Genomic DNA, 25,856 nt, shown 5'->3' on the forward strand with positions numbered 1-25,856 from the left:
TTTAACCCCAAAATATGTGTGTATGTGCATAACCCCTTGAGGATTCAAACATATCTATAGAACACAAATTGTTTCTGTAGGGCCTGGTTACCCATAAAACTTGTGTTCACTTCAAAAGCTTGTTGAATGCTCACAAGGCTTACATTAACCACACGTGTAACAATTGCTACTCAACTAGCAACTCACTTCTATGCAACAACAAGGTTTCACACCCTTAATCAATTGTTGCTTATTTAACTGATGGTGCTTTAACAAAAACAGAGGCCTCAAACCTTTAACCTTTTAATAAAGCAAACAAAGGACTCTAACCTTCTACATCACAGATACGTATCACTCATTGCATGCATTAATTTTAACCTGATTTGGTTCTTTTAACCTCTCTGGGACATGTGGGACTCCCAGTTCCACAAGAAATGTTCGTTTTGTTCGATAAACTCCATATTTATGTCCAAATACCTCCTTTTTGTTTGCGCGTTCAGATCACTATCCAAAGGCAAAATGCGCGAGCGCAAAACCAGAGATGAAAAGTCAAAATGTTCCATTACCGTTCGTAGAAACATGTCAAACGATGTTTACAATCAATCCTTAGGGTCTTTTTAACATAACTCTTCGATAATATTCCAACCGGACAATAGCGTATCCATTACAGAGGAAAAAGAAGGAACGGTGCGCCTTTGTGCCTGCGCAGTAAAGAACTCACTGGTCCCAGGCTTGAGACAGCTCTTATTCTCTCCCCAGTAACAGTAGAAGCATGAAACAAGGTTCTAAAGACTGACATCTATTGGAAGCCTTAGGAAGTTCAAAATGACCCCACAGACACTGTAGTTTGGCTAGGCAATTACTTGAAAAACTACAAACCACTTCCTGGTTGGATTTTTTTCTCAGGTTTTTGCCTGCCATATGAGTTCTGTTATACTCAGACATCATTCAAACAGTTTTAGAAACGTCAGAGTGTTTTCTATCCAAATCTACTAATAATATGCATATCCTACCTTCTGGGCCCGAGTAGCAGGCAGTTTAATTTGGGCACGTTATTCATCTGAATTTCCCGAATTCTGCCCTCTGTCACCAAGAAGTTAAATGATATCGGTCTAGACTCACCCAGCAATATGTTAACTCTTAATCTACTGAATGACTGCTGACTACCGTGGTGGGTTGCACTCAGCCCTCTTTCTTTTCCCTGGATCAAAACACAGTTGAGTTTTTCCTTGTTGTTCAACACTAACTCAATCTGGGTCACGGCAAGTCATAAGCATTGATTTAGGGAAAACTACTCCACAGATGGAAACCACTGGCCTATCTTTGACTTCCATCTATTTTTTTCTCCATAGTTGTGGCATCTTCCCTAAATTGCGTCCACGAATCCGCCATTGAAATTGTTAGAAAAAATATGACACTCCGGTAATATGGATTACTATTGAAAGAAAGCTGACGTGTTTTTCTACATTGTAATGGACACAGTGCAACCTTTGGGAGGTAGGCTACTGGCAGGCTTTGGCTGCGGTACAACAAAGCCAAGTCAGCCTGTGCTCATGGTTCTCACGGGAAGTGAAATGTTCCTTGATTTGTTTTTTCACGGGTGCTTTTCATTATCTTGATAGACAGTTGTGGTTTCTAGCTAACACTACACCAATCAAAGCAGTGGAACGTGTAGAGAAGCAACTTTAGTGGTCAAAAACATACGTCTTCGGACTGCGGGTTTGCAAAATATTAACATCACGCAATTATTCCATTTATAAACTAGTCATACATTATTTTATTTTTTTAGCTAGTCTTTATTAAAAATATATTATCCAATGGATGATGCATTGCTGGTTAAAAAAAAAGTGGAGGTGCAAAAACAAGTTTCCACACCCCATTTTAATTTGCTCCAGTGGACACAAGGCTTTTTGGCTCATCTCAGTCATGGAAATGAATAACACTGCACCTGTTTCTGATGAATTAACAATGGCATGCTGGTTGGTGGTAACACTCAAATAAAACCCAGCCCTGAAATGTAACTTAGGCTGAAAATAATGTATGTCATATATCATAGGAAAAGACACCGCATTCACACACATTTGCACGGAGGGGCACTTCGGATTTGGCATTTCAAGGCCAAATATTCCATACATTGACTAAAACTGACTTACTGAATAAAATAGTTACGCGACATCATGGGTAAGCTCTGGCATCGTCTTTCAGATTTTTTAAGCCATAGCTCTACAGTTATGGTATGCAACGTGTGACTGATCAATTCAATGCCTGTGATCAATTCAGGAGGACAGTGGAAGGAGATCTTTGGTGGAGGGGGAGAAACCATTAAAACAGGGGAGGACAGTGGAAGCAGACATTTGGTGGTGGAGGAGGAGAAACCATTCAAACAGGGGAAGCAGACCTTGGTGGTGGAGGAGGAGAAACCATTCAAACAGGGGAAACAGACCTTGGTGGTGGAGGAGGAGAAACCATTCAAACAGGGGAAACAGACCTTGGTGGAGGAGGAGGAGAAACCATTCAAACAGGGGTAGCAGACCTTGGTGGAGGAGGAGAAACCATTCAAACAGGGGAAGCAGACCTTGGTGGAGGAGGAGGAGAAACCATTCAAACAGGTGTAGCAGACCTTGGTGGAGGAGGAGGAGAAACCATTCAAACAGGGGAAGCAGACCTTGGTCGTGGAGGAGGAGAAACCAAATAAACAGGGGAAGCAGACCTTGGTGGAGGAGGAGGAGAAACCATTCAAAAAGGGGTAGCAGACCTTGGTGGTGGTGGAGGAGGAGAAACCATTCAAACAGGGGAAGCAGACCTTGGTCGTGGAGGAGGAGGAGAAACCAATTAAACAGGGGAAGCAGACTGAGTGCCAAAGTAACAGGAATGCAGGGGTATAACACTGAACAACGATAACTGAAGTTGAACACCATCTTCCCCTCTCCCCCTCCTCCAGATGGTGTAGAGCCGAGGCCAGAGCCCCAGAGAGAGGACCCCCAGCAGAGGCTGCGCTGGCAGGCCCACCTGGAGTTCACCCACAACCACACCGTAGGAGACCTGACCTGGGACCTCATCTCCCCCGTCCTGCCCCGCTCTGAACGCCTCCGCTCCCTGGTGCTGGGTGGCATACCACACAGCATGAGACCACAGGTAAGGGGGCCTAGAGTGGGGAAAACACAGCAGTAGAGGTTTTAACAAAGGGAAAAGGCAGAATGAGACCACAGACCAGTAATGGGAGGTAAAGTGGTCAAAGGGCCAACTCCTACTACGGTATATAACCTGATTCAGAGATGTCTGTTGTCTCACTGCCCCCCCTCTCTGGTCGTGCTAGTTGTGGATGCGTCTGTCTGGAGCTCTGCAGAAGAAGAGGACTACAGAGATCTCCTACAAAGAGATTGTTAAGAACAGCACCAACGACGAGACCACTGCTGCCAAACAGGTACTGGATGCTGAGGTACTGTACATCCAGATGACTCCAGGTGGAGGGGTGGAATGGTACTGATGATGTAAGATGTTTGTCTCTCCCTTGATGAAAATCTGGGATGGAGAATCAAACATTGTTAACCTGTTTTAAAGGGGGGATTTATTAATGGTTGATTACAGATTTATTAGCATTTATAAATGAATAAACTCTTACAACACATTGGTTGAAAAACAATATTTCCCCCTTTCTTTGTCTCCCTTCTCTCTCCACCCCCTCTCTTCCTTCTCCGTCCATCCCTTCCCCTCTCTCTCTCTCCACCCCCTCTCTTCCCTCTCCGTCCATCCCCTCTCTCAGATAGAGAAGGACCTGCTGAGGACCATGCCCTCCAACGCGTGTTTCTGCAGCCTGCAGAGTGTGGGTGTTCCCAGGCTGAGGCGGGTACTGCGGGGCCTGGCATGGCTCTACCCAGACATCGGCTACTGCCAGGGCACAGGCATGGTGAGGAGGACCTTCACTGTACTCTATTGTGTTACGGTCTATACACTTTCCTCTGGCTGGCAAAGACCTGGCATATTAACATCCAGGTTAATACACTTTCCTCTGGCTGGCAAAGACCTGGCATATTAGCATCCAGGTCCCTTTCAGAAAAGGTTAAGAACTTCTCACTCCCTCTCACCACCTCCCCTTTCTGCATGTTTTAAATAGTATTTTAAATATAACTTTGACCTTGTGTTCTTGATGAACTATTTAATCTAGGGAGTTTAATGCTTCTACTGTAATTTGTATATGTTTGTATCTGCCCAGACTCTGTATTTTCGCTGCAACCGAATTGCCCAACGGGGACAATAAAGATCTATTCTGTTCCTTTTCTCCACCCTCTCCCCATCCCCAGGTGGTGTCATGTCTGCTGCTGTTCCTGGAGGAGGAGGACGTGCTGTGGATGATGTGTGCCCTGATCGAGGACCTGCTGCCACCCTCCTACTTCTCCTCCACCCTGCTGGGGGTCCAGACAGACCAGAGGGTCCTCAGACAGCTCATAGTCCAGTACCTACCAAGCCTGGACAGGCTTCTGCAGGAGCACGACATCGGTGAGAGACCATGCCCTTTACACTTTAACACTCTCACTTGTCTTTTCCTACTTTGCTGGTAACTACTTTATTGAGGAAAAAGGAACTGTGACTCTGAAATGTACACTGCGTGCACAATTATTAGGCAAGTGAGTATTCTGATCTTATCATTGTTTCTATTCACATTTTCGAACTCCAAACCATATTAACTTGAATGCTTATTGGATTTAATCATTTTCAGGTGATATGTATTTGTGTAATGAGGGAGGGTGTGGCGAAAGTGAATAACACCTTATATCAAGGTGTGTATAATTATTAGGCAGCCTCATTACCTCAGTTAAAATGGGCCAAAAAACAAATTTAACTGACACTGAAAAGCCAAAAATGTAAAATGCCTTTCAGACAGATGCGACACTCTTTAAATAGCTAAACTATTGAGGTGTGACCACCGGACATTCAAATGTTTTGTTGCGAATAGTCAACTAGGGCGCAAAAAACGCATGGGGAAGAAAAGGCGCAAATTAACTGCAAAAGACTTGAGAAGAATTAAACGTCAAACTACCAGGAACCCATTATCCTCCAGTGCCACCGTATTCCAGAACTGCAACCTACCTGGAGTGTTTAGAAGTACAAGGTGTCAAGTGCTCAGAGACATGGCCAAGGTCAAGAAGACTGAAACAAGACCACCACTGAATAAGATTCACAAGTTGAAGCGTCAAGATTGGGCAAAGAAATACCTGAAGACAGATTTTTCAAAGGTTTTATGGACAGATTAAATGAAAGTGACTCTTGATGGACCAAATGGATGGGCCCGTAGCTGGATCAGTAATGGACACAGGGCACCACTTTAAGTCAGGTGCCAGCAAGGTGAAGGAGGGGTACTGGTATGGGCTGCTATCATTGAGGATGAGGTAGTTGGACCTTTTCGGGTTGAAGATGGACTGAAACTCAACTCCCAAACCTACTGCCAGTTTCTGGAAGATTCTTTCATCAAACAGTGGTACAGGAAGAAGTCCTCAGCATCTAGAAGGCCATAATCTTTATGCAGGACAATACTCCATCACATGCATCCAAGTACTCCACTGCTTGGCTAGCCAGCAAGGGCCTCAAAGATGCCTGAATAATGACCTGGCCCCCTTACTCACCTGACTTAAATCCTATTGAGAACTTGTGGGCCCTTCTCAAACGTGAGATTTACAGTGATGGGAGACAATACACCTTGTTGAACAGCATTTGGGAGGCTGTGGTTGCTGCTTCAGCGAAAATTGATCGTGAACAGATCAAGAAACTGACAGACTCCATGGATGGAAGGCTCATGGCAGTTATTGAAAATAAGGTTGGCTATATTGGTCACTGAATATTTTTGAAAGGCCAAAAATGTTATAATTGTCATTTTGTGTTATCTGTTACACTTACTCTAAAATTTGAGAATAAACAAGTGAGTTGAGAGAATTTATTTTTGTAATTTAGTTGCCTAATAATTGTGCACACTTATATATTTCCCTGAGAAAGACAAAACTCACTTTTCCTTTGTTAAACATTCAGGTTTGAGGTTCAATAACATTTTGGATTGACTGAGAGCATTGTGTTTGTTCAACAATAAAATTAATCCCGAGGAATACAATTTGCCTAATAATTGTGCACGCAGTGTAGTTGTCTCACCCAGCTAATTTAAGATTGAATTCACTAGTGTAAGTCAGTCTGGATAAACGTGTCTGCTAAATGACTAACTGTTCATGTAAACATGTGCATAGGGATCTAGGGGAGCTACAGGGAAACTGCAATAACAAGGCTTTTAAAGTCTGGTGTTTAGAGGCCACAAACATTGCTAAGAATGCCAGGTGTAGTGTAGGAGACCAACCTGCCTGTGTGTCCTAACCTTTCCCTTCGTCTCCTCCCCTCCCCCAGAGTTGTCTCTGATCACGCTGCACTGGTTCCTGACATCGTTTGCCAGTGTGGTGGACATCCGCATCCTGCTGAGGATCTGGGACCTGCTGTTCTACCAGGGCTCTGTGGTCCTCTTCCAGGTCACACTGGGCATGCTCAAGATCAAGGTGGGATAGTTGTTTCTCTTTGACTCTTGATTGGCTGGCTGGTTGCTGGTTTGATTTTAAACCAACCCCTACTCCCTAGACCTGTGTAGATCAGAAAGGATTGGATTGGTATTGCAAGTCATATGGTAATAACTTTTTCTTACAGCTATCCAACCCTTTCAGATCTAGAGGCCTACAAGTGTCTTGGGGATTTGGGATTGGTCATTCCCCTATTTAACCCTCTCCTCTCCCCCCTACAGGAGGTTGACCTTCTCCTCTCTCCCCTACAGGAGGAGGAGCTAGTGTCCTCTGAGAACTCTGCGTCCATCTTCAACACGCTGTCCGATCTGCCCAGCCAGCTGGGTGATGGGGCTGCAGTACTGGGGGAGGCCATGAGGCTGGCGGGGGCGCTGTCCCAGGACACACTGGAGGCCCAGAGGAACAAACACTTGGCCTACATCCTCAATGAGCAGGCCCAGCTCAACACCAACAACTCCCACACACTCAACAACAACCTCAATAAAGTGAGTGGTCTGATAATAGAAGTGTGTGTGTGTGTGTGTGATGTCATGTCTAACCAGAGTGTGTCTATAGGTTGTGAGGAGACAGTCGGTACGTAGGAAGTCCACTCTGAGCTCTCTGTTGTGGGGTGAGGACGAGGCAGAGGCTCTCAAGTCTAAGAACATCAAGCAGACAGAGCTGGTAGCAGCGCTCCGAGAGGCCATCACCCGCACCGCTGAACACTTCCACTGTCTGGACCCCCGACACACCAGCACTGTGAGTCTCACTACTGAATTAGATTACTGAATCATATAGCTGTTTGGACCCCCAACACACCAGCACCGTGAGTCTCACTACTGAATCGACTCAGTTTCACTGACCCCGCGTTTAAGAGAGAAGCTGCCTTGTAGTAAGAAGTAGCTGAGCTCCCCCTAAACACCATGCACAACATCACCTTAGCCTATCTGGCATGGTGACAATGCTAGGTAGGGAGTCCGTCCCTCCTTCAACTGGTTATCTTGTGGTCGCCTTGCTGCTAATTTGCAGAAATCTGGGACTTTCTGGTCTCTGAGCTCATAGTCGCTGGCCGTTAAGTTGCTGAATGTATGCATCTCTTGTCCCTCCCCATGCTGGGTGCCGAAGACATGGATGTCAGTTTAAGGCAGCCCTCTGCCCCTCTCTGATTCAGAGACGCATTTCAGTTGAATGCGTTGTTGTACAACTGACTAGGTTATCCCCCTTTCCCTTGACTGATCTCCAGTAGTTTGATGGCTTTAGGCAGTGCCTGGTGTAATCATGGCATGAGTCATATAATTCAATTCTTCCCCTGACACAGCAGCACCGTGAGTCATGTTACCCAACAATGAGTCACTCGGTCATTAACTTCTATTGGCGGGACACAGCCAGTGAAATATCAGGGCGGAAATTCAAAAACAACAATGTCATAATTCAACTTTCTCAAACATACAACTATTTTACACCATTTTAAAGATACACTTCTCGTTAATCTAACCACATTGTCCGATTTCAAAAAGGCTTTACAGCAAAAGCAAAACATTTGATTATGTTAGAGTACATAGACAAAAATAATCACACAGCCATTTTCCAAGCAAGGACGTGTCAATAAAACCCAAAACACAGCGAAATGAAGCACTTCCCTTTGACGATCTTCATCAGATGACACTCCTAGGACATTGTTACACAATACATGTATGTTTTGTTCGATAAAGTTCATATTTATATCCAAAAACAGCATTTTACATTTGCGCGTGATATTCAGAAAATGTATTCCCACCAAAATGTCCGGTGAATGTACACATCAATTTACAAAAATACTCATCATAAACGTTGACAAAATACATAACAATTATTTAAATAATTATAGATAGACTACTCCTTTATGCAACTGCTGTGTCAGATTTTAAAATAGCTTTACGGAGAAAGCACATTTTTCAACATTCTGAGTACATAGCTCAGCCATCACGGCGAGCTATTCAGACACCCGCCAAATTCGGGGCAACCTAAACTCAGAAATATTGTATTACCTTTGCTGATCTTCGTCAGAATGCACTCCCAGGGCTGCTACTTCCAGAAGAAATGTTGTTTTTGTTCCAAATAATCCATATTTATGTCCAAATACCTCCGTTTTGTTCGTGCGTACAGATCACTTATCCAAAGGCATAACGCGCGAGCGCGGAACGAGAGACGAAAAGTCAAAATGTTCCATTACCGTACTTAGAAGCATGTCAAACGCTGTTTAAAATCAATCTTTAACGTAAAATTGCAATACTATTCCAACCGGACAATAGCATATTCATTCAAGAAGAAAAAGGAGGGGCTCGCTCGCGGGACCGAGCATATCCAATCCCTTTGTTGCCAGGCAGACCACTCAGTAACTGAGCTCCTATACTCTGCCCAGTGACAGGAAAATGCTCAAACCACTTTCTGAAGGCTTTAGACAGCCAATGGAAGCCTTAGGAAGTGCAACGTCACCCACAGACACTGTAGCTTCGATAGAGAATCAAAAGAACTACAATTCTCAGACTTTTCACTTCCTGCTTGGATTTTTTTCTCAGGTTTTTGCCTGCCATATGAGTTCTGTTATACTCACAGACACCATTCAAACAGTTTTAGAAACTTTGGAGTGTTTTCTATCCACATCTACTAATAATATGCATATTCTAGTTTCTGGGCCAGAGTAGTAACCTGTTTAAATTGGGTACGTTTTTCATCCGGCTGTGAAAATACTGCCCCCTAGCCCAGACAGGTTAAATCAAATCACTGAATCAATGGTGCTTCACACTGTGACACAGTTAGGAAATAGTGGAGTCATTCTGATTGACATGTTTGATGCACAAGTCACTAGCACATTCTGAGCTAATTTGATTAGATTAATCCATGTCCCTCCCCCTCTCGCCTTCTCTTCATCTTTCTCTCTCCCTCCATCTGTCCCTCCTCACAGGACCTGACTCCAGACTACTCCATGGAGAGCCACCAGAGAGACCACGAGAACTTCCTGGTTGTGTCTCGTAACCGACGGAGACGGGCCAAAGCCCTGCTGGACTTTGAGCGCCATGACGACGACGAACTGGGCTTCAGGAAGAACGACATCATCACAGTGAGTGGACAGAACACATACATGTAATGGAGTTATTAAGTGCTGTAGTTTCACTCCACAGCTTTCTTTAAATGTTGCTGTGTATTTGTGTAGCTCAATCCGTTGGTACGTTGTCAAGGAAGTTGGTCACGTGTGTTTGCGAGCAGAGTATGACTAGTTAGAGCCCGGTATGGGACAGGGACAGTGGGAAAGCTATACTGTTAGCAACACAGTGACTTTGTTTTTGCAAACACAGCGTGAAAACTGAATGTGAACGTGCGTGTAAAAAAAAAAAGTTTTACATAAGTGACTAACTCTCACTCCTCCATCTCATCCCTCTGTTTTTCTCTTTCTCTCAGATTTTTTCCCAGAAAGATGAGCACTGTTGGGTGGGAGAGCTCAACGGGCTGAGAGGTGAGTGGAAACACCCCATCTCTATCTCAATCTCCCCTACACACGTCCTGTAGAATGTCCATCTCTATCCCAATCCCCCCTACACACGTCCTGTAGAATCTCTATCCCAATCTCTCCTCCACACGTCCTGTAGAATGTCCATCCCAATCTCTCCTCCACACGTCCTGTAGAATGTCCATCCCAATCTCTCCTCCACACGTCCTGTAGAATGTCCATCCCAATCTCCCCTCCACACGTCCTGTAGAATGTCCATCCCAATCTCCCCTCCACACGTCCTGTAGAATGTCCATCTCTGTCCCAATCTCTCCTCCACACGTCCTGTAGAATGTCCGTCCCAATCTCCCCTCCACACGTCCTGTAGAATGTCCGTCCCAATCTCCCCTCCACACGTCCTGTAGAATGTCCGTCCCAATCTCCCCTCCACACGTCCTGTAGAATGTCCGTCCCAATCTCCCCTCCACACGTCCTGTAGAATGTCCATCCCAATCTCCCCTCCACACATCCTGTAGAATGTCCATCTCTGTCCCAATCTCTGCTCCACACGTCCTGTAGAATGTCCATCCCAATCTCCCCTCCACACATCCTGTAGAATGTCCATCTCTGTCCCAATCTCTGCTCCACACGTCCTGTAGAATGTCCATCCCAATCTCTCCTCCACACGTCCTGTAGAATGTCCATCTCTGTCCCAATCTCCCCTCCACACGTCCTGTAGAATGTCCATCCCAATCTCTCCTCCACACGTCCTGTAGAATGTCCATCCCAATCTCTCCTCCACACGTCCTGTAGAATGTCCATCCCAATCTCCCCTCCACACGTCCTGTAGAATGTCCATCCCAATCTCCCCTCCACACGTCCTGTAGAATGTTGTAGTCCATGTTTTCCTAACACTCTTGGGAACCTATCTCATGATCTGTTCTCTTACTCAAGGTTGGTTTCCAGCCAAGTTCGTAGAAATCCTCGATGAGCGGAGCAAAGAGGTTTGTCAGTGAATTATTGTATAGTCAGTCTAGTAAAAACAGATTTACATTTGTCAGTGCTCTTTTAGTGGATATATCCAGTCTATGGGTTTGTCAGTATTGTGTTGTCAGTATTCTATGTATGGTGTTGTCAGTATTAACTGGTCTGCTGTCCCCACTACTGTCATTATCACCTGGTCTGCTGTCCCCAGTACTGTCAGTATTAACTGGTCTGCTGTCCCCAGTACTCTCTGGCGGGTGATGACTCAGTGACTGAGGCGGTGACAGACCTGGTCAGAGGGACGTTGTGTCCTGCCCTGAAGGCCATCTTCCAACACGGTTTGAAGAAACCCTCCATACTAGGAGGACCCTGCCACCCCTGGCTCTTCATAGAGGAGGTAGGAAACAGAGGGCTGGGTTCAGTGTTTGTCTGTCTGTGCTATACCTGACTGTTCTTTGGTCTGTTTTCACCTCAGGCAGCCAGTAGGGAGGTGGAGAGGGACTTTAACTCAGTCTACTCCAGACTGGTGCTGTGTAAGACGTACAGGTAACTTAGACACACACAGACCTCTGTACCATATGAACAGCTATGATTCCTACACAGTTGTCTTTATTTGTGTGGTGCAGTCCATCAGTTCTCTCTCTCTCCCCCCAGATTAGACGAGGATGGCAAGGTTCTCACACCAGAGGAGCTGCTCTACAGAGTGAGTCCTCTTGTAAATGTTATCCTATAACAAGCCTGTTTACTTCCTCACACCCTGCCACTAAACACTTCCTCATTCCATCTCCAAGATCTGAAAGAACTGTGTAATATGGAACCTAGTTCTCTATTGAATTTACAGTATCTGGGCCTCCTGAGTGGTGCAGCGGACTAAGGCACTGCATCTCAATACTAGAGGCGTCACTACAGACCCGGGTTCAATCCCGGGCTAGACTGACTATACAATAATTCACTGACAAACTTCTGGGAGACCCATGAGGCTGCGCACAATTGACCCAGCGTCGTCCAGGTTAGGGGAGGGTTTGGCTGGCCGGGATGTCTCGGGCCAGGCGTGTGCACTCTGACTTCAGTCACCAGGTGTACGGTGTTTCGTCTGACACATTGGTGCTGCTGGCTTCCGGGTTAAGAGAGCAGTCTGTCAACACACAGTGTGGCTTGGCAGGGTCATGTTTCAGAGTACGCATGGCTCTGGACCTTCAACTCTCCCGAGTACGGGAGTTGCAGCGATGGGACAAGACTGTAACTACCAATTGGGGAGATGAAGGGGGTAAAAAGTACAATTTAAAAAATTATAATACTTAGTATCTGCATTTCAGGTGCTTTCAAAGGGGGAATGAGGAAGTGCCTAGTTGTAGGGACCAATGGGCTGTAAAGGTCGACTGTTAGAAACTTAGGCCTTAAGCTACAGATAGTTTTGCAGTGAATGTTTTGTTCATAAGCATTTGTTTCAGTGATGCTTCAGCGCCCTCCGTCTGTCTCTTTCAGGCGGTTCAGTCTGTAAATATGAGCCACGACTCTGCACACGCTCAGATGGACGTCAAGTTCCGCTCGCTCCTCTGCGTGGGCCTCAAGTGAGTCACACAGATTCTCTCACTCAGAGATCCTGGCTGTCCCTCTTATCAGTGAACACTCCCTAACCACATATCTCTCACCCCACAGTGAGCAGGTGTTACACCTGTGGTTGGAGGTGTTGTGTTCCAGTATGCCTGCAGTAGAGAAGTGGTACCAGCCCTGGTCCTTCCTACGCAGCCCAGGATGGGTCCAGATCAAGTGTGAGCTCAGGTAACAAATGGAGACAGAAGTCCACGAGAGACAGAGTGGGAGAGATTACGAGAGAAGGAAAAGAGATTGGAGCGAATGATTGAGAAATAAAACAAACCAGAGATTTGAGTGAAACTGTGAGATCACAAGTGAGAATGAATGAGAGAGTGATGCACACAAGACAGTGGCAGCAGAATATTACAAGATTAAATCACACGATTCAAACGTATTAACAGCTAGATTATTTTTGAAAGACTTCGAGGCCAGGATGAAGTGAAATGGATATATATATAATGGTGTATGTGTGAAAAGGATGGTGGTGTGGTTTTAAAAAGGTGATGTTTCCTTAGGGTTCTCTCAAAGTTTGCCTTCAGTCTCTCTCAGGACTGCGAGCTGCCTGCCAAGAAAGAGGTATGTACGTGTGTGTGAAACACACACATACACCCACCCTGTGACTTCATACCTGTGTGTGGTCTTGCAGAATTCAGCCATTCTCAAAGAAGGGGTTGCAGATATGTTGGTTGACCATTATCTCTTTAGTTGGGATCTCTAGGTAAACTCTGATCTCTGGTCAATGTATTTGGTCTAGTTACTCAACTATGGGTTTAGGGACTAGAATAGAAAACTCTATCTAAACAACAAGCTGTTCCTGGTTCAGTTGTTGGAGAACATAGCTGGTGGTGGCTAATGATAGTAGAATAGTGAACATTGGTGAAAACCATCCCAATGCGCACACCTCACCCATGACCCTTTGACCTCCATTGTGGACATTTTAAACTGCACCCAGCAACTGCTGTTCCTTATACACTCCCTTTAAACAAACAGCCTCTTTCTTTCACCCCTCCCTCCAGGAGAAAGATCAGAGGCCACTGAAGGAAGGAGTCCAAGACATGTTGGTGAAGCATCATCTCTTCAGCTGGGACATCGATGGCTAAACACACACCCAAAGCCTGCAAAAAAACTCCCCTGCCCAACACATGCTGTGTGTCTACGAGTGATCTTTCTGTCTCTTTCATATTGACTGCTATGTCAGAACCCACTACTAGTGTTTCCATCACTACCTCTCACTAGGAAGTATTGTATTGTTCAGACATTTGATCATCATTCTACAAACACATTGATATGCATCGTGGTTTCCCTTCCTAGTCTCAACTAAACTGCATCTGGAGCCTTTGCTACTGAGGATAAGTCTATAGGGGGCGCGTTCAGCACGGCGCAATGTTTTGGAATGTTCAGATAGAAATAAGCATTGTAGAACAAACATGCCTCTGACATGTAGGATGAGGAATAACATCAGCTCTATTCATGGCATTTCTATCTGCAACGTTTGGCAACTTAACGTGGCCAGGGTATCATTTGAGACACACCCAAAGACTTTCCATGTCTATCAACTAATTACATTTACCCTCTGAGCTTGCTAACCAATCAGGTGTCTGTTAAGGAAGTAATTAGCATGTAACCAAGGTTGATAGTCCTGGCTGTCACCATGGCTCTTAGTTCTTGGGTTAAGCTACTATGTATGTTGTCCACACCAGTGTTTCTGATACTTCAGATCAGGTGAAGACGACTAGGAACATACAGAAAGTGCTGATTGTATCATTCCTTAGGTACAGAGTAGTCACCTCTACTGTGCCATACGAAGAATTTCCTCAGACTCAAGGACTGGGGTGTATCACTAGGAACCAAACGGAACAAAACCGGGAGGAATGTACCTGAATATGTCCCATAGAAACTGGTTTTAAAATGTTTTCCATTGTGAAATGTTTTGTTACAGTGTGCACTGATCTGATGTCCTAGTAGCACCTGTGTTCACAAGTGTGTCCTGCTACCAGTACTGTAGTAGGATGTGCTGATTGAGAAGTGTTTCGTACTCCGCAACCACCCTGCCGATCTGTGTTGGCACCCAACAATCCCATTCTACTCTGCATTCCGTCCACTACTGTCTCCAAATGTTTGGTGCCAACATGGCACCCAAATGACTCTCAAACCAGGTTTGTGGGCTACTAAACAGTGTGAAACCACTGTAGCTGTAGTAGTCACTTTGTGCTGACTGGGAAGAACTGTGTCCAAAAATGAACTATGTAAACTTTTCATTTCAGTTAATTTCTTTGTAAAACAGTCTTCATATTACAATGAGTGTGTCTACCTGCCATCAAAAACTTTCATCTTGGTGTGTAATTACTGAAGAAAAGCCACAACTTTCACCTTGTACAGTAATATACATAATAAAATAAACTCAGAATCTCCCTGTTGTGCTCGCTAATATTACATGAAAGGTGGTGGTATACTAACCCAATAACTTGTATTCCTTCCCCTCATCTTAACCCTTAGCAAAGCTAACATCTGTCATACTGCACACAAATGACTTCATCAGACTCAGAATAACTAACCTCACTGAAACTATACACAACCTTAACCCTAATTTCAACCCCTATGCCTATAGTTTGCACTGTTTAAATATAAATTAATTTCATGTACACAACAGTTGACCAATCAGAGATCAATAAAGCCTGTTTTTATTGGTGAATGTCAGAAGCAAATGGAATTCCACAACTATGTAAACAGTGATGGTCCAAACAGCACTGCAACTATTATTACAATCAATGTATCACTTAAACAGTTGCTAATCAAGTGTACATTATATTCTTAAATAAACCTTTTTCAGTGTAAATGGAATAATTTATTTTAGACAGGACAAGTGGCCTTCAACTCCTCTCGCCTCCTGAAAAATAGGAACTTGTACGAAATGACTCCTCTGCTCAGGCAAATTACATTTACAGGTGTGATCCCAAAATCAGTGTAAAAGTGATAAATGCATTTAGTTGTGCATGTTTTTGTCAGAAAACAGCTGATTCACAGGGGGTGTAGTATAGTTGTAGACTCTTCAGAGAAGAGGATACACATCACTGGCCTCCATGAAAGGTGGCTATCGAGGAGCGGAGGATATTTTTCCATTTCGCCTACAAACACAACCGCTTATCAGTTTCCGGGCCATGGACTTTTTCCCAGATGAGAAAGGACAAGTGTGTGATGAGTCAGACAAACCCTGGGTTTCCTTTTGGTTCCACTGATGGCCATAAATAGCCAATAAAACATCTTATCTACAATATTTCACTCAAAATGAAGGCCCACTAAAATGTACCATTCACTTTGACAGTTGTGACCTTACTTCCTTTCATTAATCTTTACATTTTAGTATAAAATTAAATAGAAAACATGCTTCATTATGTCATATTGGGGGATTCTAGTGGTAAATAGGAAATGAGAGAAACTAGTATGCCTGCTAAACAGAAACAATGAGCTATAGTGCATGGAGCTGGGTTACTCTACTGTAAGGGAATATAGCTGCTCATGTTGTGACTTCGGGCCCATGATTAAATATACACAGTGATTCTCACCATAGACCCAATGAAAGAAGGCATATCAGGTTCATATACTGTAAATATAAGGATGCTTTCTAAACTAATCGGACTTAAGATGAGGAGAGTGAGGAGGCAGAGGTAACCATCTACAAGCACAGAGCTGTGTGTCTCCCCTTCGGGAGCTGCTTTTCACCTAGTCCCTCTTAAGACTTTCTCTGGTGTGAGTGATAAAGACACTTGATAAGGCGATAGATAGCAGAGTGGTATAGAGGGAGAGAGGTGGGGAAAGGGCCATTTACGACCCCATTTTTTTAGACGGGTTAGTGGTGGAGTAGTTTTGGGAAGGGGGGGGTAGTAGTCTGCTGAAACAGGTGGATGGAGGAAGTACTGTAGTTTGAGGGGTGTAGTTTAGGAACCTCCTGTGCCTGCTGATGACAGGGCTGCTGTGGTGGAGCTGCTCTGGTTTGATTTGCCTTTATGTCTCTGTCCTCCTCGTCTCCTGCTCCCTCCTCCTGACTTTGTCTGTAGAGAACAGATCACAATCAGACAGATGGAGAACATAGAGAGAACAGATCACAATCAGACAGATGGAGAACATAGAGAGAACAGATCACAATCAGACAGATGGAGAACATATAAACAACTGGGTTAACAATGAGGTTACCATTCAAAATCACACCCAGCTGAGACTGACGTTATCAAACTGAACTACAGGCCGTGTACACATCTCTAGAAGATTCATGATTGGTTCACAGCAGCTGAGGCATGCATTGTCTCGGGATATTTACAGAAGTTACTGGACAAGACTCATTTCCCATGTCTCAATTGTTACATAACTAATTTGACCTAATTCTCTTTTGTTTACCTGCCTGGTTCCCATTGTTTATCTTGCTCTGTTTGTTTCTGTTTACCTTGCTCTCTTTGTTTCCCTCATTACTCTGAGGGTCATCCTCCCCCTCTGTCTGAGGAAGCAAGCAAAGCACCAACACAGAGAGAGGAGAAAGAGGAGGAATGGAGGGCAAATCAAGGATGTAGTAACGTTGTAATGCACAAAGAGGATGAAGAGCAAATGAACGTGGAAATTGAAAAGAAAGCAGAGAGTGAAACGGGGTGAGAGGGAAAGAGACAGGGTGGCAGGTGGAGTAACCAGTAAATGAGAATAGCAATGAAAAGGAAGGAAACAGTAGGGTGTGTGAACATGATGAAGAGGAGAAGAATAGTAGGAAAGGAGAGGTGTTAGGCAGATCAGACAGACACAGCTACAGAAGAGAACATTCTAGAAGCAGTAAGGCAAGTGAAGAGGAAAGCTTACGCACCACACACACAAGTTAAACACTTACACCTATTCAACTGCCCTGAAACTATTACTTTCACGACTCGACCCGCCATCTAACCATCCCCTCCACTCCCTTCATCAATCGCTCCATCCATCCTTTCAGTCCGTTCACATCGTTCCTTCACTTCCTCCTCTCTCTCACCGGTTGTTGTGATTGGTGCGGACTGTCTGGTCGGGCTGTGCTAGCTTCGTCCTCATTGGCTGGCGTGGCTCCTTCCTCTCTGCGGTACGGGGCCTTTTTCGTAGACTGCATTTTGATTTGCGGGGGTTTGAAGTTTGACGGCAGATTATTGGTCGACTGCAGCAGCTGTAAATACCCACCCACCAATAAGAGTAAGTCATGAGGGAAGTACTCTGCATGCAGGTACTCTGGTGTCTTTATGACCTTTCGTAAACCATTCAGAACCATTCATAAGCCTTTAAGTCCTGACCTTGGTGATGATACCCACAGCCTTGGTGTGTCCCTCTGAACACCAGTCTACTCTCTGGTCTATGTGGAGGAACTCTGGGGTCTTCATGAGCATGATCCTTCATAAACCCTTTCCAACCATTCATAAACCCTTCATGAGCCTTTCTAACCCCTGACCTTTGTGATGGTGCCCACAGCCTTGGTGCGTCCCTCTCTGAACACCAGTCTCTGGTCTGTGTGGAGGTACTCGGGGGTCTTGATGAAGCGGAAGTGGACCGATGCCTTGTCCCCTGTTCGTAGACAGTCTCTGTTCATGGTCAGGATAGTGGCTGTCTGCCTGATGCTGCCACAGTGCACTGCGGAGGGGGAGAAAGAGGAATGATGAGAGAAGGAGAGACATATAGTCAGACATGAGACAGCTGTGTGTGTGTGTGTGTGTGTGTGTGTGTGTGTGTGTGTGTGTGTGTGTGTGTGTGTGTGTGTGTGTGTGTGTGTGTGTGTGTTTCTCACCCATGGCCTGGTAGCGGGGTGATATCGTAGTTGGGTGGTGCAGAACCAGAATCTCAGCCATAAACTCCCATGATGCCTGTGGGTTTAACCTGGGGGACACCATCACCATGCCTTTCCTTATGGACGAACGCTTGATCTAAGGAGATAGGGAGGGGGAGGGGAGAGATGAGGTAGAGAGAGAACGTGGTGAGGGAGGGAGGGAGGGGGAGAGAGAGGGAGCAGAAAGGGAGAGAGGGAGCGGGAAGGTAGGGGGAGAGGGAAGGTAGGGGGGAGAGGGAAGGTAGGGGGGAGAGGGAAGGTAGGGGGGAGAGGGAAGGTAGGGGGGAGAGGGAAGGTAGGGGGAGAGGGAAGGTAGGGGGAGAGGGAGTGGGAAGGTAGGGGAGAGGGGAGAGGGGTAGGGGAGAGAAACAGAGAGACTTGAGGTGTTGACTCCTATTCACTGCAAAAAACATTCAGTTCAACTAAACATTTATCTATCAATGCATCAGAAAAGTGTTGTAATACCAAACAACTCCAGCAGGGGGCACTAAAGAGAGAACATACCTTCTTGAGGGCGAAGGAGGCAGTCTGTCCACCTCTCACCTCCTTGACTGGCATCCTCTTCCTGTGGATAGATTTGACTGCAATGGGGAGGAAACTGCCTAGTGGGTCTGGGCCCAACAGCATTGTGTCATTCAGACGTATCAATCCACGTAAAGTAGTCCCTGAAACGACTGTGCCTACACCCTGACGGAGAAGGTAAACATGGTTAGAGAGGTGTGTGTGGCATCAATATGCATGTGTAGCAGCTGCTTTGTGTGTGTGACTAACCGGTACTGAGTAGGTGTCATCTATCTGGAACTCTGCAGGTTCGTCTTCTCTGAAGGAGGTTTTAGAAGACAGCAGGTTGAGGAACATCTTCAGCAGGTCCATGTTCTCTCCTGTCACATTGGAGATCTGGAAGATTGGACACATCCTACACAAACACACATACACTGAATTATGGTCCCCTATAACTGAAGCAAAATCCAGTTTATAAAGAGTGTGTGTGATTGTGACTACAAAGTGTGTGCCTTAACGTTACCTCTCAGAGCTGAAGTTGGAGGCTGTGACGATGACGTCATCTTTGTTTTGGACCAGAACAGGGATCTTTCTGCAGCCTGGGGACTTTAGTAACCTCTGGAGCAGCTTTAACGTCTCTGTTACAATAACACAACCAGTAAAGTCAGGTTTTGTGATGACTGTCAATATTGTAACAAAAATAAGGGGGGGGGGGGGTCCTCTCATCTCATCACTAAATCTAAGAGAAGCAGTATGGTGGGGTAGAGGGAATATGGTTTCACCTGTATAATTCTTTCATATCAGTGCAGATGTGGGGAAGGAGTCCAGGAAAGGAAGCAGATTTAGACTCGAGATGCACCCAGAAAGAGAAAGAAAGGAACTGACCTTGTAGGATGTTGGCAGGACACATGTCTATCTTGGTGACCACTACGAACACAGGCACATTGAGGGCCAGGGCCAGACCTAGATGCTCCTTAGTCATCCCTACGATACCTGCATTACTGCCCACCTACAGAGAGGACGGGAGAGATGGACAGGGAGAGGGCGTAAAGAGATTGAGGGGGGATAGAGAGAGCAAGGGGGGAGGGTAGAGAGAGCGAGGGGGGGTGGAAGGAGGGAGAGAGCGAGGGAGGGTGGAAGGAGGGAGAGAGAGAGCAAAAGAAAATGGTGAAAGATTCATCAGTGGTGCTGTTGATGGATAGTAAAGTCAGAAAAGGCACCAAAGCCCACACACTACCCCCTCACTCACCATGAGCATGCAGAAGTCAGGCAGGTGTCCAGTCATTCCAAACACCGTGGTCTTGAGATACTTCTCATGTCCAGCTAGGTCTATGAAGGTGATGACCTTAGAGGACCTCTCACAGATCTTAGTCCAGTCTAGACTGCCACCATGGCTGTCTGGCTTATTCACCACCTAGGATACAGGGACAGAGATAGAGAGGGGTTACACACAACAACAACTTCATGTCTCCATCTATAAAACCAATTCATCAACAAAATGATCAATGAAGCAGGCCTTACATTGTCATCTCTCAAGTCTCATGTCAATGTTATCGCAGTGTAATCACCCTTAAGTCACCTATACGCCCCTCCTATGTCATCTCCCTCACCTGTCCCTTCTGGTCGAAGCCCAGGATGTCGTTCCCCACACTGCTGGTCCTGCCACTCTCCATTTCGTGTTTGTGTCTGAAGAGTTTCTGGCGGGCGAACCCCCTGCCGTTGTCCAGTTCCCCGTGGGTCAACACCCCCAGCAGGGTGCTCTTACCTGCATCCACGTTACCCACCACCGCTACCCTGAGAGAGGGGAAGAGGGAGAGAGAGAGGGAGAAAGAGAGAGAGAGTGGGGGAGAAAGAGAGAGAGAGGGGGGGAGAAAGAGAGAGAGAGGGGGAGAAAGAGAGAGAGAGGGGGAGAAAGAGAGAGAGAGAGAGAGGGAGGGAGAAAGGGGAGGAGAGATTTGACATTTGGGAGACAAGATCAGATCAAGATGAAGAGAAGAGGGATGAAAACAGAGTACTGCTCATGTGTTGCTTTGACAACACTGGATTTTCCCCGTTATGTCAACATCCCCTAAAGCTTTTTTAAATTTAAATTGCAGTTGAGAGACATGCTTGTCCTCGTTAGTGCATGGCCAAAGGTCAATACACATCTAATTGTTGATCAAGTCAGCCTTTGACCCCTGACCTTCCCCCAACTCACCTGACCTCCAGGAAGTCTTGATCACCCACGCGTCGGCGGATGAGGTAGTCGCGTACCTGCCCCCCAGCTTCGATACGCTCCCTCAGCAGGATCAGCTCTGACTCTGTCTGCTCACACAGGGACTGAACTGTGGCTACAGACGCCTCCATGTCTCCCTCATCCAGACCATAGTCACCTCCATCTGATAGAGAGGGACGAGGGGTCAGGGGTTGAGGTTTATCGGTGTAAACTGTCACTCGCTACAGTGAGTGACTGATTCTGTGAGTTAGTGAATGTAGGAGCAAATCAGTGCATACTGTATAGCCTCATTAAGTGAGTGAGTGAGTGAGTGAGTGAGTGAGTGAGTGAGTGAGTCCGACTTACCTGAGCCCATCCCAACAACGTAGATGGTCTCCCCACAACCCTCGTCCATCCTCTCCCGGAGTTGTCGTAGTAACGAGTCATACTGCTCTCCATTAGGGCTGACCAGGGCCAACTGACGAGGGAGGGAAGGAGAGAGACAGAAAATGTATACAATCTAGATTCCTGCTGGGTTGATGTAGGCCTGGGTATCCTATAACATGGCCATGGTGGAAAGCCTACATATATTTCCATTGATATAGGCCTAATTGTACCTTATCAAAAGCTATAGGGCTATTCATCTTGTATTGTCCTCTATCTGGGTAGAGGTGTGAATGCTACACTATTTTTGTGAAAAATAGATTATACATCTTGTCTAAAAACATTTGACTATCTGGGTACTCAGATTTGGCTGTAGATTTACCTTACAAGCTTGCTTTAAGTCCAAATCAATCTCTATACAATGTTCTCAGCTTAGGGAAGCCTGATAAAGACCATTTAGAGTTGTGAATGCTCCACTATTTATGTGAAAATAGATTAATCCAAACAGTGAGTGAGTTCATTTTGCATCACTCGGGGCCCCGGTGGGCGGGGTTTGCACATTTAAGACCATTCCATTGGTCCTAAACTGAAATCTCTACCCACCCAGAGCACCCAGCCACGGAAAAAGAAATCGCCCAATCAAAAGCATGTGAACTTGCCTGACAGCTTTCTGTTACCGAGTGTTGCATCAGAAGAAGACTTATTTGGGATTTTTCGAGACATACATTGATGGCAGATTTGTAAATCATCCCAGTGTAAACATAACAATGACTCCAAGTCATTATTACTCATTGTCATTATTACTGAAAGCTGCAGGCTAAAGTTAAATCTAGACTTGGTTTCCTCTATCATAATCGCTCCTCTTTCACCCCAGCTGCCAAACTAACCCTGATTCAGATGACCATCCTACCCATGCTAGATTACGGAGACATAATTTATAGATCGTCAGGTAAGGGTGCTCTTGAGCGGCTAGATGTGCTTTACCATTCGTCCATCAGATTTGCCACCAATGGTCCTAATAAAAGACATCACTGCACTCTATACTCCTCTGTAAACTGGTCATCTGTGTATACCCGTTGCAAGACCCACTGGTTGATGCTTATTTATTAAACCCTCTTAGGCCTCACTCCCCCCTATCTGAGATATCTACTGCAGCCCTCATCCTCCACATACAACACCCGTTCTGCCAGTCATATTCTGTTAAAGGTACCCAAAGCAAACACATCCCTGGGTCGCTCCACTTTTCAGTTCGATGCAGCCAGCGACTGGAACGAGCTGCAACAAACACTCAAACTGGACAGTTTAATCTCACTCTCTTAATTCAAAGACTCAATCATGGACACTCTTACTGACAGTTGTGACTGCTTTGTGTGATGTATTGTTGTCTCTACCTTCTTGCCCTTTGTGCTGTTGTCTGTGCCCAATAATGTTGGGACCATATTTTGTGCTGCTACCATGTTGTGTTGCTACCATGTTGTTGTTATGTTGTGTTGCTAGCATGCGGTGTTGTCATGTGTTGCTGTCTTGCTATGTTGTTGTCTTAGGCCTCTCTTTATGTAGTGTTGTCTGTGTTTTGTCCTATATTTAATGTATTTTTTATCCCAACCCCCGTCCCTGCACAGGGGCTTTTGGTAGGCCGTCATTGTAAATAAGAATTTGTTCTTAACTGACTTGCCTAGTTAAATGAAGGTTAAATAAAAAATGTAAAAACCACACACACCTAGCCTGTTTGTGAGTCACACTGCTGCTGGAGTGTCCTCTCTCTAGCCAGCAGTTCCATCAGCCATAACACCTTCAAGACCCATTCAAACCACATCTGATCTGGTAGGCTAGCTAAAGCCTCTTAAGGATCAGCACCTTTTTTCAATGTTCTTGTTACTTACAACCTTTATGCTAATTGCATTAGCCTACGTTAGCTCAACCGAAGCTTAAGGTGACAGAGTCAGTAGGACATTTAAAACCACAAACTTCTGCCACAAAATATAGTTCTGAACTTTTAGATATGCAATTCTGCATAAGATTTTAAGCAAGCTGGGCATTCAGCTAGATTGATTAGTATATAGCACAATCGTTAATCTAACTAGCTAACTTAGCTTGCAATACAGCAGCCAGAATGACAGCAAGTTTAGGCATAATAAATGCCAATTTGAAGATGATAAACACAGCCCCGACTAGCGCGGCCTAGCTAACTACCTTGCTAGTGAAGTCAATACCGAGATCCCCGGTCTCGCCGTTGAAGAGGTCACCGTCCTCGAAGCACTCTTCCCCGGCGTCATGATCTCCACAACCTCCTCCATCCGGAGCGAAAATGCTCGCGGGCATCAGAGCGTCTGCGAGGACTGGTATCGAATTTGGGCTTAAACTCGGCTCGTGTGCAGCCAACGATGCCATTATGTCAGCTTTGCAGTAAGGATTGCTATATTGTCTTCTTGCTGTCTCTTGTGTTGATGATTATGACAGCTAGCTAGCTTCAGTGCCGTTGGCAAACAATTCAGACCACTAAACAGCAGATATGTGCAGTTATTACACAGAACTGAGAAACAAAGCAATTGTATGATACAGGCACAATACAAAATTTCTCTCGTACGTTTTGTCTATCTGCTTTCTGTGAGCGAGCAATAAAACATATGTTTGCAACAGAAAATTGCGGTGACGTAAATTAAAAAACATAAGGGGGTTGGTTCATTGTTTTTTTTCTTTCTGACACGCCTTCTTATCAAAAATCTAACCAATTGCGCGCCGAATACCCAAATAATATTCCAGAATAAACCAATCAGAGCAAGTGAGTCCGTCACATATAATTAGAAAAAACGTCCAGCGTGGTTAAAATATAGGCGTGGTTGATATCAGCAATGCGTCAACTCATTATATCAGGATTGGTTCCTGCTCATTCATTGAATAAAGATAAAGTCGCTTAAACGTAATGATGCAAAGAGCTGCAAAACATGCTTGACATGCCTAACGTTATTCCCAAACAAGCCATAGGTCAATTGTAACCAAGTAATAACCAGACATTGAGGGGAAATCTGCAAACAGGGAACACTTCCTCGTGAGATGCCAATGTGATACCATGATGATAAAGGGAAAACAGCGAGAGCTGTCAACAGCAACTGAGGATTCTGATGGAACTTTGGTATAAACAGACCACGAAGCTATGATGTAGCCTGCCAGCGAGTCAGCCAGTGTGCAGTCATGGGGCAGGCACACTACCAACTGTGACGCTAAGACGTAGACCTCTTGGCAGCAGTAGTAACGTTAGTCTATGACACATATAGAGAGTGAGTGAGCGTAATGTTTACTGTTCATTTTTATTGTTTATTTCACTTTTGTATATTATCTACTTCACTTGCTTTGGCAATGTTAACATATGTTTCCCATGCCAATAAAGCCCATTGAATTGAATGAGCTTCATACAGGAAGTTACAGGGGCTAAATACAGTACATGGAGGTTTCATACCTAAGAGAAGGATTTTTTTCCATGGAAATTAAATAACATTTTCTCCCTACTCAAGTCTACCTACTTAATATGATTTAGTAATGACCCTTACCGCTCAGTCTGACTGACTCATATGTAGGCTGGATGGTGGCCTATGATATGTATGTTGGCAACGATTTCCTTTCGGCACATTTGTTTTTACTTTTTAACTCTACATTTTTAGGAAAGGGCTCGTAAGTAAGCATTTCACGGTAAAGTCTGCACCTGTTGTATTCGGCGCATGTGGCAAATAAAATGTGATTTGAACTTGGCATATATTGTAGGCCTATATTATGGTTTCTATTGCAAGTGTACTGCCCAGTGACAACACACGACGGCAGTATATGATGAGGGAGGAATGGTTTATGTGGATAACGTTATTCAGATGCCATGTGCACAGTTTACAGTAACTGGGTGTGCCCAAGCCTGAGAAACAGTGGGCTGGTGACCAACATAGATATTACTAATGATAGTGGGCAAATTCCCCCAACCGACAAGGTGAAACATTTGTCGATGTGCCCATGAGCAAGGCACTTAACCGTAACTGCTCCATGGTCTCCACTGATAATGGCAGACCCTGGCCGTGACCCCACTCTCCGAGGGTTTCTCAGGAAGAGAAGGATATGCAAAAAAACACATTTCCAATAACCACATGTGTATAATACACACTTGGACATGACAAATATAAGCAGCCACCAAATGATTATAATAAAATGATGATGTGTAAAGATCTGTTGGACTACTTTATGTGACTGGAACATTGTCCTCTATATCTAACCCAGTGAACAGTTTGCTGTAGAACTATCAGTTATGCAGCTGTTTCCTCTGTCCATCCAGCTCTGGTTTCTGTGTTGTAATTGAGTCTTATGACTGTCTCAAGACCAGCCCAAGGGAACTGAGTCTGTGCTACACATTAAACTCTTACACCA

The 25,856-nt window shown here is 45.1% G+C and overlaps 2 protein-coding genes across 9 annotated transcripts in view; one reads left to right on the forward strand and one right to left on the reverse strand.

The window, feature by feature from the left end:
- LOC115204923 (small G protein signaling modulator 3-like) overlaps positions 1-14,968 on the forward strand; it is a 44,155-nt gene extending 29,187 nt beyond the window's left edge. For 2 of the 5 annotated variants that reach the window (XM_029770528.1, XM_029770509.1), the window contains exons 5-21: positions 2,921-3,114; positions 3,296-3,418; positions 3,743-3,886; positions 4,281-4,476; positions 6,364-6,509; positions 6,749-7,012; positions 7,083-7,265; positions 9,451-9,606; positions 9,945-9,999; positions 10,927-10,976; positions 11,201-11,353; positions 11,432-11,502; positions 11,611-11,659; positions 12,442-12,527; positions 12,616-12,738; positions 13,068-13,128; positions 13,569-14,968. In XM_029770528.1, the coding sequence (XP_029626388.1) occupies positions 2,921-3,114; positions 3,296-3,418; positions 3,743-3,886; positions 4,281-4,476; positions 6,364-6,509; positions 6,749-7,012; positions 7,083-7,265; positions 9,451-9,606; positions 9,945-9,999; positions 10,927-10,976; positions 11,201-11,353; positions 11,432-11,502; positions 11,611-11,659; positions 12,442-12,527; positions 12,616-12,738; positions 13,068-13,128; positions 13,569-13,652 (2,138 nt within the window). In that variant the 3' untranslated portion in view covers positions 13,653-14,968. The remainder of the gene's footprint in view (positions 1-2,920; positions 3,115-3,295; positions 3,419-3,742; positions 3,887-4,280; positions 4,477-6,363; positions 6,510-6,748; positions 7,013-7,082; positions 7,266-9,450; positions 9,607-9,944; positions 10,000-10,926; positions 10,977-11,200; positions 11,354-11,431; positions 11,503-11,610; positions 11,660-12,441; positions 12,528-12,615; positions 12,739-13,067; positions 13,129-13,568) is intronic. The other 3 variants (XM_029770518.1, XM_029770513.1, XM_029770521.1) reach the window with 3 other exon arrangements.
- Positions 14,969-15,202: 234 nt separating this feature from the next.
- On the reverse strand, positions 15,203-24,107 carry LOC115204960 (GTP-binding protein 1). 4 transcript variants are annotated; one of them, XM_029770538.1, is made up of 14 exons: positions 23,646-24,107; positions 21,435-21,546; positions 21,072-21,252; positions 20,485-20,668; positions 20,124-20,288; positions 19,760-19,883; positions 19,398-19,512; positions 19,145-19,289; positions 18,878-19,060; positions 18,335-18,470; positions 18,002-18,180; positions 17,558-17,722; positions 16,991-17,041; positions 15,203-16,601 (listed from the first exon to the last, which is right to left on the reverse strand). In XM_029770538.1, exons 1-14 carry the CDS (start codon positions 23,841-23,843, stop codon positions 16,488-16,490), a joined length of 2,052 nt encoding a protein of 683 aa, XP_029626398.1. In that variant the 5' UTR covers positions 23,844-24,107; the 3' UTR covers positions 15,203-16,487. The 4 variants fall into 4 exon arrangements, with proteins under 4 accessions (XP_029626398.1, XP_029626405.1, XP_029626410.1 ...); XM_029770545.1 differs by having other exon boundaries at positions 16,945-17,041; XM_029770550.1 differs by lacking the exon at positions 16,991-17,041.
- Positions 24,108-25,856: the final 1,749 nt, after the last annotated feature.

This window comes from Salmo trutta, chromosome 1 (assembly GCF_901001165.1).
Source record: "Salmo trutta chromosome 1, fSalTru1.1, whole genome shotgun sequence".
In the NCBI taxonomy this organism is placed as follows: Eukaryota; Metazoa; Chordata; class Actinopteri; order Salmoniformes; family Salmonidae; genus Salmo; species Salmo trutta.